The following is a 15,664-nucleotide window of genomic DNA, read 5'->3' on the forward strand; positions in this document are numbered from 1 at the left end:
CCTTCCTAATGACGCATGGTAACTTAGCAACACTGGCTCTAAACTATCGGGACGCCTGTATGAAATATCTCTCCGGCGAGCATAAAAGCGTATCCAGAGGGAAAAAAAAAAACATACATTTGATCATGTTTTGACTTTTACACATTCTGATCACAAGATATATGAAAAGTTCTCACCAGCATGAAGAAGATAAAGTAATGATTTTCTTTGTTTAGAACCAAGATGGCCGTTGTTGCCGGGCGGCGTGACATCAGACTACTGAATCCAATTGCTTTCTGGACCTCCCATAGCGGGCAGGGGGGTCCATACTGTGTCTTCTATCCCCTTATATCTGTTTTCCAACATGCTTTCTGTCTTTGTCCTGGAATGAGAATACTTGGTTTTGTCCTGGCCCTGGCCGGAGTCCTAGCTGAGAGGGAAACGGTGAAATGCAAAGTAATTGCGGGAGATGATATTTTTTTCCTTCTGTTATGTATTATTATATTGTTATTTTGAAAGTATAATGTAAGCATTTGAGTGTGTTCCTCTTTGTTGGATGTTGTGCTTGTGTCCGGATGAGACATAGGTGATCTCAAACTAAGTACATTGGTGGTATGCTCTTGGAATCTACATCTGATCCCTATTTATTGTTCTCATTTCCCTATGTTTACTTTTTCTTGGGTGCTTTAATTGTAATTCTAGAACTTTTTACTATCTCATTTTCTTCCTTTTTACTGGCGCTGATATAACCTAAATGTGTTGCAAGCGCGTAAAACAAACAAATGGACCAGTGTCAACCTTGGTTCTTTGCGTTGTCCCTTTCTAGTGACTTTCTGTCATTTCCCTTGAACGAGACTGTTGGTTTGGTTTTTCCAAATCCCAGATTTGAATCCTTTTCCATGAGGGAGGCAGATTGATGTAAGTTGAAATGACCTGGAGCCTAAATCCCTCCTGTGATATTCATTTGTTTATGGTCTATATGGATTATTTAAGCTAACTACTCAAGACTATCACTGTGGATGTGGATATATCCCCCATTAGGGGATGGCTGATCTTTTTAGGTGAGTTTTTTTTCATTGTAATTTTTCTTGGTTTGTCTGGCAGTTTCATACTTTTTCATAGCTGCCAACCAGTACGATAAAATCCAGAAAAAGAAAAAGTCCAGAAAAAAAAAAGAAGAAAATCTGATCTGGGACAGCCACAAAGGAGGCTGTTAAGCCCAAGCCTCAGTAATCTGCTTCTGTCACCACCTCCCCATCACTTATGCCTACCCTTCTTCTTCTAGGTTCCATGCCTGGTCCAGGCTTCGGATACTGCATGAATTATCTCTCTCCATTCCTCCCTGTCTCTTGCTTTTTCAAACAGCCCTTGGATTGTTAGGTTGGTGAAGCCCTTCAGTTGGTCTATGAGTGTTTTTCTTTGTCTCCCCCGGCTGCGTTTACCAGGTATTTTTCCACAACTTGCCAGGTATTCATTCTTATCTTTCCTTACTATGTGCCGAAAAAGGATAGTTGTCGATCCGCTATTAAGGGCATTAGTTTCCTTTGTTGGTATGTTTGTTTTAGCACTTCTTCGTTCGTTTTGTGTGCAGTATACGATATTCTCTGCATCCTTCTCAAACACCACATTTCAAAAGCTTCAATGTTCTTTTGTGTTTCTGCATTTGTAGTCCAGCTTTCGCATCCGTATAACAAGATTGGCCACACGTAGCACTTCAAGACTCGGAATCTAATCCCGAACGACATCTGTTTGTTTTTCAAAATGTTTCCGAGGTCCATAAAGGCCTGTTTGGCTTGAGTTATTCTTGCTCGTATGTCTCGGTTACATCTTCCATCTGTTGTCACTATTGCACCCAGGTATTTAAAACTTTCTACGTTGCTAAGTTGCTCGCCGTGAATCATTATATTGCAGGTGTTGTTGTTTTCGGGGTTTTTCTGTATTACCATGCATTCCGTTTTGGTGATCTTCACTTCCATTCCCTTGGCTTCACTATCTACTACCATTTTGTCAACAATCTTTTGAAGTTGGATTTCTGATGTTGCAACGAGTACCGTCTCGTCTGCGTATCTTATATTATTTATGTTGTGACCTCCTACTTTTATTCCCTCCATATTAGTTATGCCCCTCATGATTGTTTCTTGGTATAGATTAAACAGATCTGGTGAGGCAACACACCCTTGACGGACTCCTTTCTTAATAGGAATGGAATTTCCTGTAGTTTCCGATTTTGATAGATGCCTGCTGGGTGTAGTATAATGTTTGCATGAGTCCTAGGTCTTTCTCATCAGCGCCAATGGAGTGCAGTTGTTTTAGTATTTCTTCGTGGCGTACTCTATCAAAAGCTTTTTTGTAGTCGACAAAACAGAGGTATAGTGGGGTCTGAACCTGTATAGCTCTTTCACTTAAAACACGGAGGAGGTATATTGCGTTCCTTGTCCCTCTGTCAGGTTGGAATCCATATTGTTCTGCGATTTCGGGGTTAATCTTATTCCTTAGCCTGTTGATAATTATACGCAACAGTATTTTGTTGATGTGGCTTATTAAACTTATAGTTCCAAAATTTTCGCATCTGACTGCACCTGCTTTCTTTGGTATTGCTATGAAAATAGAGTTACAGAGATCTTCTGGAATTTTCCCAGTGTTGTATATATTGTTGAATAATATGTGAAGTTCATCAATTGCTAGATCTAGGCTTTTTAATACCTCTACAGATAATTCATCAGGGCCTGTTGCTTTACCATCCTTCATTCGTTCCATGACATGTTCAATTTCACTTTTGGTGATTTTTGGTCCGCTTAATGGTTCTTTGAATTTCAGAGGTGGTTCATTTCTATTTGGATCATTGTACAGTTCGCCTATGTATTCTACCCATCGGCTTTCTATATGTTGTTCTTCAAATAGCAGTTCCCCTTGTTTGTTCTGGATACAACTTCCTGCTGCTTTGCTTTTCCTTTTCCTGATAGTTCTTTTATTCTTTGGTGAGCTTGTTGGGGGTTGGGTTTGTATTCTCTTTCGATTTCGCAGCATTTCCAGTCTAGATAGTTCTCGTGTGCCTCGATGCATTTGGATTTAATGTGGTTGTTCAATGTTTGGTATTCTGCAGACCCTCTGTTGCATTTTCGTCTTTCTTCAAATAGGTTTAGAATTTCATTTGTTATCCATTCCTTTTTGCTGTTTATTTGAGCTACTGGTAAATGCTTTTCTGCAGTTGCTTTGACACACTTTTGGAATATATCAAATTGTTTTTCACATTTTTCGTTATCAGGTTCACTTTGGCTTTGTATCATGAGTGCACTTTCAAATTCTTCTCTCATTTTTGTTTGTATGCCATTGTCTTTGCATAACCTGTAATCCCTCTTTATTCTACCAGCTGTTCTCTGAATAGCTTTAAACTTTATCCTTACTGTACAAACAACTGGGACATGGTCACTGTCTACATCGGCGCCTGGGTAGGTTTTGCAATTTAATATGCCATTTCTGAATCTTGATGATACTGCTATAAAGTCTATCTGGTTCCTTGCTCTGTCCCTGGTGATTGCCATGTCCAGGTTCTTCTTGGGTGTTGTTGAAACCAGGTGTTTGAAATCATTAATTTACTTGTTCTACACCAATCTGCCCAGATGTTTCCTCGTTCATTTCTGTCTCCGAGTCCATGTGGTCCGATTATATCACCATCTCTGCCTCTGCCAATCTTAGCATTTAGGTCCCCCATTACCATAAGGACTTCTTGTGATTTACACATTCGTTTTGCTTTGTCTAGTGAATGGTAAAACTCTGTCATATCTGCATCTGTCGCCTCTTCTGTTGGTGCATAAACTACAGGTCCTCTAAGCTTAACCAGCAAAACTCTGAGATTGCTACGTGCCCTTTGTAAAATTTGGTTGATTGTTGGTCTAAGATCATCCCTTCTCCTTTTTGGAAAGAGGTTCCACCACTCCATATGATCTTATATGTCGTGTTGTTTTCTTGTTTTGACAGGGTTCCCTGCTCTTTCCATCTCATCTCTGCCAGGCCAAGAATATTTATTTTGAGCCGTTTCATTTCTTTTAGAATGTTGTTTAGTTTTCCTTTTTGGGCACAGGTCCTGACATTCCATGTCCCAATTTTGGTTTTGTCACATTTGTTAAATTTATTTCGCCTAGTTACTGGCTTCTCTTAGTATTACAGTTCTGACCATTCTAGTACTTTAGTACTTTAATAAATATGTCATTTAAGACATGAATTGTGCGTCCGCGCCACACCGCGTATAATAATAGGTTTTTGCATTTTGAAAAGTTGGCAGCTATGTTTTTTTCATATTATTATGAAGTAGTGACAGTAATAGAAAGCAGTAAATTAGGTGGAGGAAGACAGTCTTCTCAGGAGTTTTTTTTTTGTCCTTTCAAATTTGGTGTCTTCGGTTACTATATGTAAGAAGGGGGATGGGGAAGTTGTTGAGATAACATCAAAGAGGTTGTTTCATAAATTAAAAGACAACAGCATCAGAAGTATTCAAATTTTAATAGTAATCAACAAAACTTTTGTAATACCGCGATAGACGGTCTTTTTACAAATTCAAATGGAGGTTTGGGGAGATAGAAAATGCATTTGGTGTAAACTACAGAGTTTAATTGTTTTGATAGTTTTGTTTTGTTTTTGTGTTTTGAAACTACAGAAATTTTTAATAAACTGAAGGATAAGAAAGGAAGAAAAAAAAAACAAACTAGAAAGCAGGAAGAGAAATGGGATTGGTTTTGTTTGTATTTTAAAAAGTGTTTTACGGTGCTTGCGACACATTTTGGTCATATCAGCGCCATTTTAATAAAATGGGATAGTCCAAAATTTGTAGAATAACAATTAAAGGCACCCAAGAAAACGTAAGACAAAGAGGAAATAGTTCAAATATGAAACAGGTGAAAATTCCAAGAGCACATTATTGAGATCACCTAAAAGTCTCATCCAGACATAAGCACAGGATCACACTAACAGGAATACACTCAAATGGCTACAAATCATAGATTTAAAAAAAAAATGTAACAGTAAATGCAGCAATAAATGAAAGATGGTGTTACATGGAATAATATATCATCTCCCAAAACTACGATTATACATTTGACTGTTTCCCTCCCAACCAAGGACTCGGCCTGGTGCAGGCTAAAACCAAGTACCTAATCCCATTCCAAGACAAAGACCGGAAGCAAACTCGGAACACAGATACAGGGGCATAGAAGACACAGCACGTGACCAAGTACTTGTAGGGATTGGGATGATGTCAAAGATCCGGAAGACAAAAAAGGAAAGGAAGAAGACATAATGTGATACTCACAAAAATAAGAGATTTTTTTTTGTTTTTGTTTTTGTTTTTTTAAGGATTTTACGGCGCTTGCAACACATTAATGTCATATCAGCGCCAGTAAAAAGGAAGAAAATGGGATAGTAAAAAGTTCTAGAATTACAATTAAAGCACTCAAGAGAAAGTAAGACAAAGGGGAACTGGGAACAAATAGGGGTCAGATGTAAATTCCAAGAGCATACCACCAATGTACTTAGTTTGAGATCACCTATAAGTCTTATCCAGACACAAGCACAAAATCCAACAAAGAGGAACACACTCAAAAACTTACATTATACATTTAAAATAACACATATAATAATACATAACAGAGAGATGATTTACAAGGAAAAAAATATCATCTCCATAAACAATAACTATGCATTTGACTGTTTCCCTCCCAGCCAGGACTCCGACTAGGGCCAGGAAAAAACCCCAAGTAATTTCATTCCAAGACAAAGATAGAAAGCATGTTGGAAAACAGATATAAGGCGATAGAAGACACAGTATGTACCTCCCTGCCCGCTATGGGAGGTCAGGAACCCCACCCAGAAAATAAGAGATGAAGGGAGACAAACTGGAGGGGGAAGTAGAACAATAATGAATTTAAAAGGTACACAAATCATAATATATCACAGCAAGTCATATTGGCAACAAAGTTATGAATATATATCAGAACATATCAAAAATGTATTTCATCTGTTTCCCTAAAGGAGGATGTAATCAAACGTTTGAGTTTGATGATCTGGTTATATCAATTTTAATATTTTATGGGCAGAGAAAAAGAACTTTATACAAATCAAGCCTGACGACATTCTGGATGTTTCGTCCATTAACCTGGTAAGATAGTCATAAGATGAGGCTATTGTATTGGTACTTTCCATCAGATCTAACAGACCCAGCTACCCAATCTAGTGGGAGGTAAAAAAAAAATAACCTTGTTTCAAGATCAATCCCGATCCCTTTGTAGTGAAGCAAATGAAATATCGAGACCTCTGATAACGTGGAAAAGTCAAGAGTTTATCACTTTCTGTAGTATGGTATGGTATGGAATGGACAGAACTTTAAAAAAATTTTTTAAGGGTTTTACGGCGCTTGCGACACGTTTAGGTTATATTAGCGCCAGTAAAAAGGAAGAAAATGGGATAGTAAAAAGTTCTATAATTACAATTAAAGCACCCAAGAAAAAGCAAGACAAAGGGGAATTTGGAACAAATAGGGATCAGATGTAGATTCCAAGAGCATATCACCAATGTACTTAGTTTGAGATCACCTATAAGTCTCATCCGGACACAAGCACAAAATCCAACAGAGAGGAATACACTCAAATGCTTACATTATACACTAAAAATAACAAATATAATAATACATAACAGAGAGACGATTTACAAGGAAAAAAATATCATCTCCCAAAACAATAACTATGCATTTGACTGTTTCCCTCCCAGCTTGGGTGGGGATCCTGACCTCCCATAGCGGGCAGGGAGGTACATACTGTGTCTTCTATCTCCTTATATCTGTTTTCCAACATGCTTTCTGTCTTTGTCTTAGAATGGGGTTACTTGGTTTTGTCCTGGACAGAACTTAATTGCTGCTTTTTGGAAAGCTTTCTAATCTATCACTATCGCATTGTTCTGGCCCAAAAACCTAATCATATTCTAACCCAACAACCTAATCAAAAAGGGTAGATTGAGGGTCAAAAGAAAGACCTTGACCCAATCAAAGATTGCAACCCACTCCTCTGCACATGAGTCAAGTTCTCCATCTACCAGGGCATCTCACAATGCAACATGGACTTGGTCACTTCACATGAGGGCTTAACAAGGCAATTTTGATATAAAGGCTATTTTTTTGTTTTATGTTGAGCAGCATGCAACCAATGTCAAATTTTCATATATTAACATCAAACCTATTCTTTTTAACATAAGATTCTATGTATTCCTACATTTACAATTGTTTTGTTTTTTTAATAATGTAATTTTAGAGATCAATATATCTCGCTTATTTTGCGCAGCACATTTTCTACTATCACTAATTTCGTTGATTTGTGAAATTATATTTCCTTTGTTTAATAATATTGTTTTTGTTTCAAACAAAAAACAAAACTTGTTATCAAAGTTTATAATATGACATGTCAAAATTAAAACAAACCAAAAAGATTAACAAAAAAATAAATAAATAAAAACGTCTGAGTAATTGACGTTTTTTTCCTTGGGAATTATTTATCTGATTTTGTTTAACATATGTACAAAATGAAATCAATAATTAAGTACAATAAAATCCAGGATAAATCAACAGTTGTATTTATATTTAAATTTAAGGCATGGGAATCTTTAAGAAAACAATATCAAAAATCCTGGAAGCTATAGAAAAAAAAAATAGAAAATATAATATGCAACCGTATAAAAAATAAACAGCTTAAATTAAATTTAGGCTAGGTGTGGCTGGCTGAGAAAACCCGGAAAGATGAGCAAATTTCATAAATTGAGTTATGTATGCAGTGGTGTAGACCACATCTTTCTGATCATTTACCACTTTAATTTTCTTTCTATGTCTATTAGAACCCAAGTATGAATTTTTTTCTGAATAAAATTTGTTGCTATGGGAAACACTTATCTTCTATTTTGGTTCATATCTCAAATCGAAGCTTCCCAGCCAGTCTCACATATATCCAGTAAAATCAAAAATATGTATTGATGGCGTAAGACTTCAACCGTGTAAGTGGGAAAAACGTAATTTAGAGAAAACTCAGTGGGGTTTCTTCAATAACAATTGTCATGTTTTTTGATTAGATGACTATTCTTGTCAAAAAGCGGAATTGTGGTTTGTCTCTGTTGATGGCAAAGATAAGAGAGGGGTTGGGCTTTAATATATATTTTAAAAAACAAACTAATTTTACCACACATGACTCTTGCACCGTTAAAGTCAATATGTGCATGCTAAAACAAATTATTTTTTTTAACACATACACAACAAAAAACATGTTCTGCTGGAAACTACCTGCTTTGTCTTAATTTTTTTTTTTTTTTAGCGAAGTTAAATTGAAAAGCAGTAAATTAAACTCCATAAATTAAATATATACGGTAGTTAAAATTATTTCAAATCAATTACATTGAAACATCCTCATGAAAATCACATTCTTTCAAGATTTTACCTCCTTTTTCAACATTTATAAATAAAACTGATTTTTTCAGTAAGTCTTCATGGATTGCACGGAGTTGAAAGATTGAATAAAAAGTATTAAGGAATCATAAAGTAAATAATATCAAAATATCATCGCGGTATTACAAAAATTACAACAAATCTGGAAACATGTGCAACTTTGAATGCAATTTTACAACCCATCATAACTATTAAATTTAAAAAAATAATTATATATAAATATATGAAGATGATGATGATAATGATTTAAAAAAATAATAATAATGATAAAAAACAACAATAATAGTAATAAAAATCATTTTCTCACCTTAAAGGAAATTTATGATTAGTACAGTACCTATTTATTCCAACTTTTATACAATGAAACATTCCGTAAATTATTTCTTTTATAGGTATATGTTTTGAATTTAGCTATTTGTCTTAATGATGTGTGTATTTCTGTTCCATTATTCTTTTATTCAAACTTTATTATTTCTTTGTTTTAAAATATAATACTAATTCTTAAAATAAAATTAAATCTCAAACAATGACGGCTACTACTATTGGTATCTATTTTTACTATGAGATAATACATTATACTACAGCTCAGCTTTATACAGGTCTAATTACATACAAATACATATTATTACATGCATACATGCATATATGTAAATATTGTCTAAAAAAACAACAATCATACAGGTGAGAGGTCAATAAACGGTTACATAATAATATATGTGAATGTAAAGTTTCACATACATCGTGGCACCCCTCCAACCTCCCCCCCCCCCCCCACACACACACACTTCTCTCTCTCTCTCTCTCTCTCTCTCTCTCTCTCTCTCTCTCTCTCTCTCTCTCTTTCTCTATTCTCTCTCTATGTCTCCCTCTATTCTCTCTCTCTCTCTCTCTCTCCCATCCTCCATATCTTATAGAATAAATAGGTGACAAGCAAAGCAACCATCATCTTGTGGAACACACTCAAAAAGAGTAAACAAATTACTCATCAACAATAAAAGAATAAAACAAGGGAGCTGGCAATTGAAACATGAGCAAAAAATAATATTGCTAAAATGTAAACAAGGGGCGAAAAAGAAAAATGAATTAACAAAACAAGTATGTATTCAATTTAAGTATAGAACTACTTTTAATTATTATCATAAAAAAGGGGACACACAAAAAATGATGATGTGTGTATAGATGCTGTGTTTTTTATGTCTGTTTTGAAAGGAAATCTTTTCAGAAATCATAAGTAGGAATAGTCTCTAGGTCGACAACTACTATGGGATGTTTTATTTAGTCTACTGTAAATAGTAATTACCTTACAAAAGAAAATATGTATAAATTAGCATATTGCATAAATCGTGACATTTTCTATGTTAAATATTTACACATCTCACACCATTTCCACTGATTCAGTCAATTCATAATTAACTCAAACCGATGCGCACATATTTGCAGGTCTCGTAACTGGATGCAATAAGGGGCTTGTTGGGCCCATAACAGTTCGGATTACCAGACCTGCAAATAGCTACATATTGACTCAAACACAACTTTTATCAAACCATCTTTTTATCTCAGTAAATTTTTTTTAAACCGATCAATCAGATCAAACTTTTTGTGAAGTTTATTCGCGTTATAGGGGCAGCGTGGCTCAGCGGTACGGTCTTTGCTTCGTAGCCATAAGGTAACGAGTTCGATCACCAGCCGCTGCATTGTGTGGCCTTGAGCAAGTCACCTAGCCCTAGCTCATTTTGCGGTGCTGCACTGTGGCTGACGCCTGGGTTATTCCAGTCTTCCCTTGGAATAGACCCTAAAGACAAATTTCCCCTTGGGGATGAATAAAGGGAATTTTATTTTTTTATTTTTTATTATTATCAATGACACACCTGCTTCTGTCTAAGTTTTTCTATTCATACATTGAACCCATTGAATGTGTTCATACGTAAATGAATTTGAAAATAGTACAACTTAAAATAAACAGAAGAAAAAGCAATGATTGCGAGTACTTGCTACATTCTAGCATGCCAAATTCCAGCAAACTCTGTAATTAATATGACATGCTGGATTGGGTGACCGAATGTTTTAACTTCCTAGTACATAGAATTTCGGCACTATTTGGCTTCTCCCAAGAGCATGCTAGAATCTAGCGAGTACTGTATAGGGAATGAGATTAGCGGAAGAGTAGCCTCCCTTGATTGGACATCACCCATAGTCTATGGGTGACGTCCAATCAAGGGACGCTACTCTTCCGCTAATCTCATTCCCTATAAATCTTCACATCAATCATCGGTAAATTTTGAATTAAGAACAAGTGACATATTGTCTGGATTTGTTCTAACTGAAAGAAAAATAACAATTGGATTGAGAAGAATAATGATAATTTCTTTATGCAATGAATTTGGACTTATGCAACATCAAAGTCATCACGAAATATCAATGAGTAAATTCATGAAAGTTGTTCATTGGAATATCAGTCTATTTGTGAGGTTGCATAACTGGAAAAATCTCTATCAATAGAATTTGCCATTCATATCAGGTTTACCCACTGAAGTAGATCGTCTTCCTCTTCCTCCTCCTTCTTGTTCCCCTGCTCCTCCTCCTCCTCCTCCTCCTTCTTCTTCTTCTTCTTCTTCTTCTTCTTCTTCTTCTTCTTCTTCTTCTTCTTCTTCTTCTTCTTCTTTATATAATCCGATTTGGAATGAGTAATACTGCTGCAATTTGTTTTTCTTTTTAATTGCAAAACTCCCCCCCCCCCCAACCAAAAAACAAAACAAAATTATGGTAATAAATAATAATAATAATAATAATAATATATAATATAATAATAATAAATAATAATAATAATAAATAATATAACAAATATATAATAATATAATAATAATAATAATAATAATAATAATAATAATAATAATATATAATAATAATAATAATAATAATAATAATAATAATAATAATATTGATAATAAATAAATAAATAAATAAATATATGAAAAGAACAACACCCAGCAATCAACTTTCCAAACAAAGAGAAACTCTGTAGTGCATCTTCAGTGGCATCAATATCACTATTAAGTACGATAATAACATGCATAGTAAAATCATGGAATGGATGGGTCAGATCAGTGGCTTTTAAAATAAAAATAAAAGAAACACTCCGATTCAGCAGTTGGATATATAAGGCTTAATCTCATCATTTGATGAGGAAGCACATCGTCTATATTAAAGGTCAATTGTACAAATCCGATGTGCACTTGTTTGCAGATCTGATAACCCAATTCCCTATGGGCTTATTGTTGTAATTGAAATCTAAAAAAAAACGCAACATATTGCCCATTACAACAATGTTAAACTAGGCCCATAAGTGGGTTCGGATGTCAGGCCTGCATATTGTACACGTTGTGCAAATCACATCGAATGATATTCAAAGAAAAGTTTATAACTAATTGTCGATGTCCAAATTTTTAAAAATTAGCCTCGAATTATAGCAGTTTGAGATAAAGGAAAATGTATCCAATACTGACAGAGGGGCACAGTTTGGTCCATAATCCTTTTGATAACGAGCAATGTTCACTGAAAGAAAAGAATTGCCCTAAAGTAGCAATTGAAGATCACACATAACATCTTCAATAATTTTTTAAAAGTCAGTTCAATCCATATTCATTTACTTAAGTAATTTGTACTGATCACTATTAGAAATAAAAGATAGATTTTTGGCTTATCAGTGGTGATCGAAGTTAACAAACTGTATTAGCTGTTAGAAATACTGCGCATAACTTCATCATAGGACGGTGGGGCAGCGTCGGATCTGTCTTCATGGTGCACAAAAGTTAAAACTCCCCTTGAATTTGAAGACATTTGAGCCTGTTCCCCATTCACAGTGGCATTCTGTCCTTGTGAAACATTCAACTGTTGTGGTGATTCGATTGCAGAGTACGGAGGAGGCAACTCTCCATCTCCTGGCAATGGGTGAACGTCCACAGCAAGATGGCTTACAGAAGCCACTGAAGCCGATCTTGAAGGGGACGGTGACAGGAATCCAGCCTCATGGCCAATGACAAACACACCTGGTTGGGAATTCTCTTGGTTCTGATTTTGATCTGGATGAGAAATGACAGTCACAACAGTTTGTCCTTGGTTTCCACCAGCTTGCACATTTGGCAAATTGGACCGAATTCGCGGCCCTCCATTTACTTGAGTTGTTTGCGGAGTTGAGTTTTCCCCATTCTTATTTCGCTTAAAAGATTTTCCACATCTTTTAACTGCTGCTATGAATACAGCAAATCTTGATCTGACCTCAACACCCTCTTGTGTCTCCCTATTTGCACGAGTGTTGTTGTTGTTGGATTGGAGACATGTAAACTTTGACTTGACATAGGCTTTGAAGCCTGTGTCTATTTTAGAGGACAGAAAGCAAGAGTTTAATACCGAAATTCCTCCACCAATGAATGCGATATACAAACCAAATTGACCTTGCACATTTTCCAGGTCCTCTTCCTCAGAGTAGTAGTCTTCGAAATTTATGGTGTACAAAATGGCTGCTGACAACAACAAGCTTCCTGTAGATGAATAATAAATCATTAAAAAAATTACTTGATTTTTCTTGATAATTGGCGAATATTTAAGAATATAAATGGGTTCTGTTGCAGCTAAATTTCCATATTACTTTTATCAATTAGTGATTTTATGTCAATTATAAATTATCCAAAACATTACTATGGTATTTTTTTTCTGGATAACTTCTTTAATTGTTTTTTTAAAAAAATAATTTGTCCTTCAAAGACAAATGGCACCTTCAGCCAAAGTTCATCCCTGCTTCTGTCTTATTTAATGGTCATTAATAGAGGGAACAAAAGTGAGACGTAAAAAAAAAACCGGTTCCAATCTCATTGGAAGTGTAACACGACTCTTCCGTAGGACTGGATAATACCCTGTGTATTTGATTTTCTGGTATGAGAGTGATGACATCTTATTTTTTTCTACTCTGAATTTATGCTGGTCGTCAATAAAGATCATCCATCCTCGCTCCTTTACATCCCGTAATCTTAAGGATCTGCCTATACTACTTGCTACTAAAATAGTTATGCCACCTTATTATTCAATATGTGACCTATTCATTATCAGTCCTGGAGTCAAACCTGAATTCATGGACATCCATGTATGACTGGAAAATGTGTATGAAGGTCACTTTGTGATCTGAGAGTCAGTTTTTTTTGTCTCAGTTTAACATGAAAACAAAGTTGGCATTTACCTACGCAGACTGCCAACACCAAAAAATGAGCATCAGGCAAACACGATCAGGAAATTTACCAACCCGTGTAGCTTACATCTTGATGTACTGGCCCTTAAAATTGTATCTCTAGCATGTCTCAAGAAGTCATAATTACAGCTTCCTTTTCGTTTTTGCTAACAACTTGCCAACTGAGAACACGTTGGTTGAATCGCTCTCAAAAACAAGGAATCCACCATTATTTTTTTCCATTTCATTCCTCTGCGGCAGAGCTATATTTGCAAATTATTATCTCTCTGTCGAATACAGACCTTTCAAAATCATGAAATAATTGCTATGCACAGTAAAGATCGTAATGTCTTACTTATTCGATTACCAATAGTTGTCTTCAAAAACTTCTCCTATATTTTCCGCCCTAATATTAATATGACTGGTATCTTATACAAGGCTTGTCTTTGAGCTTTTCTCTGTCCCTTTACATCATAAAGTATCAAGATATGCTATCATAAAATGTCACATCAGTCAATATTTTATTCTATTATCTTTTGAAACTACCAGAACATATCCAGCTGACCTGTAGCACCAAATCACTGCTGGGTGAATATGGGGAAGGAGTCAGAAAAAAAAAATCTCACCTGCAGTCTGAACAGATATAGTGAAAGAAGTGTTGCAGTGAGCAATGGAGATCCCCTATTTGTGAGATATAATGATAAATTGATATTGAACATCACACATACACCCCCCCCCCCCCCCACACACACACACTCACACCCCATATATACAATTTCATACCTATGAAGAAATAGCAAATAATTGGAGATCTTGCTTTGAGCTGCCCCAGCAATGTATGAGTATCGGTGTTTGGCCACTGCTTCACAAAGTAGTAAATGGAAAAGTACGTGACAAGTGCGAAGCAAGCCATTGTCCGACAGAGCTCAAGCCAAACTGAAAGACAATTAAAATGATCATAATTTTAATTTTCATAGTAAAGAAAATAAAATGAAGGGTGATAGAGATAACTCACAACTACAAATATGAAAGATTAAATGATTGAAAAAAGTAGTTCTTTCAGTTGATAAGGCCAATGAATCTGGAGTTGATCCTAAATCCCAGTTTCAAAATTGTTAAATTGATAATAATAATAATAATAATAATAATAATAATAATAATAATAATAATAATAATAATAATAATAATAATAATAATAATAATAATAATAATAATAATAATAATAATAATAATGCTGAAAACTTATATAGCGCTATAACTCCGAAACACCAGACTCTAAGCGCTTAAATTACAGATTACTTTGGTTGAAACATACTCATTCAAACACACAAGCACAGACACATATACACACATACAACACAACACAATCCAGATGCCTATCTAGCTTCTCATATCATCTACTAAAATTGAAACAGATATGTTCTAAGCGAACGTTTAAAAATAGACAAAATTGTAAAATAGTAAAAATTTAATACTAATTGTGGATTAGACAGTAGTTTGATCACAAAGAAGTTTCCTTTCAGATCTTCCAGATCCAGTTACGTACTAAATCCTGGACAGACAGAGAATGGAAGTCCTGGTAGCTCGGTTGGTAGGGTACTTGCTTCGTATGCAAAAGGGCCTGGGATTGATCTCGAGTGAAGTCAAGATTTTTTTTCCCCCCCCCCCCCCCCCAACCTCCCCCGTCGTTCACCCAGCTGTGATTGGGTTGTTGGGCCAGTTAGATCTGACAGATAGTACTTTGCAATAGACTATAGTGTCATATCAAAAGGATAGCAAGCAATTACTATTGTCCCTTTAATGCTAAATAAAGAAACTGGGATAGACTCCAACTCCATGTTTCATATCGCTCTGAAGGATAATTATGGACGGAGGATGCTGTGAACAAAATTCTATTCTAGGTGTCAAGTACATTCACATATAAGTTATGCCTTTTTGTTATGAAGGGGTCCTGATAGCTCAATTGGTAGAGCACTCACTTCACACGAAAGGGT

General features: G+C 35.4%; 1 protein-coding gene across 1 annotated transcript in view; it reads right to left on the reverse strand.

Moving 5' to 3' along the window:
• Window positions 1–12,029: 12,029 nt before the first annotated feature.
• LOC144956501 (uncharacterized) overlaps window positions 12,030–15,664 on the reverse strand; it is a 5,135-nt gene continuing 1,500 nt past the window's right edge. Inside the window, exons 2-3 of the mRNA XM_078887042.1 lie at window positions 14,454–14,606; window positions 12,030–12,990 (exon numbers count right to left, since the gene is read on the reverse strand). Of these exons, the coding sequence (XP_078743168.1) occupies window positions 12,182–12,990; window positions 14,454–14,606 (962 nt within the window). The 3' untranslated portion in view covers window positions 12,030–12,181. The remainder of the gene's footprint in view (window positions 12,991–14,453; window positions 14,607–15,664) is intronic.

Source organism: Berghia stephanieae, chromosome 11 (genome assembly GCF_034508935.2).
Source record: "Berghia stephanieae isolate SIO BIC M18660-M18661 chromosome 11, UCSD_Bste_1.3, whole genome shotgun sequence".
NCBI classification, from domain to species: domain Eukaryota; kingdom Metazoa; phylum Mollusca; class Gastropoda; order Nudibranchia; family Aeolidiidae; genus Berghia; species Berghia stephanieae.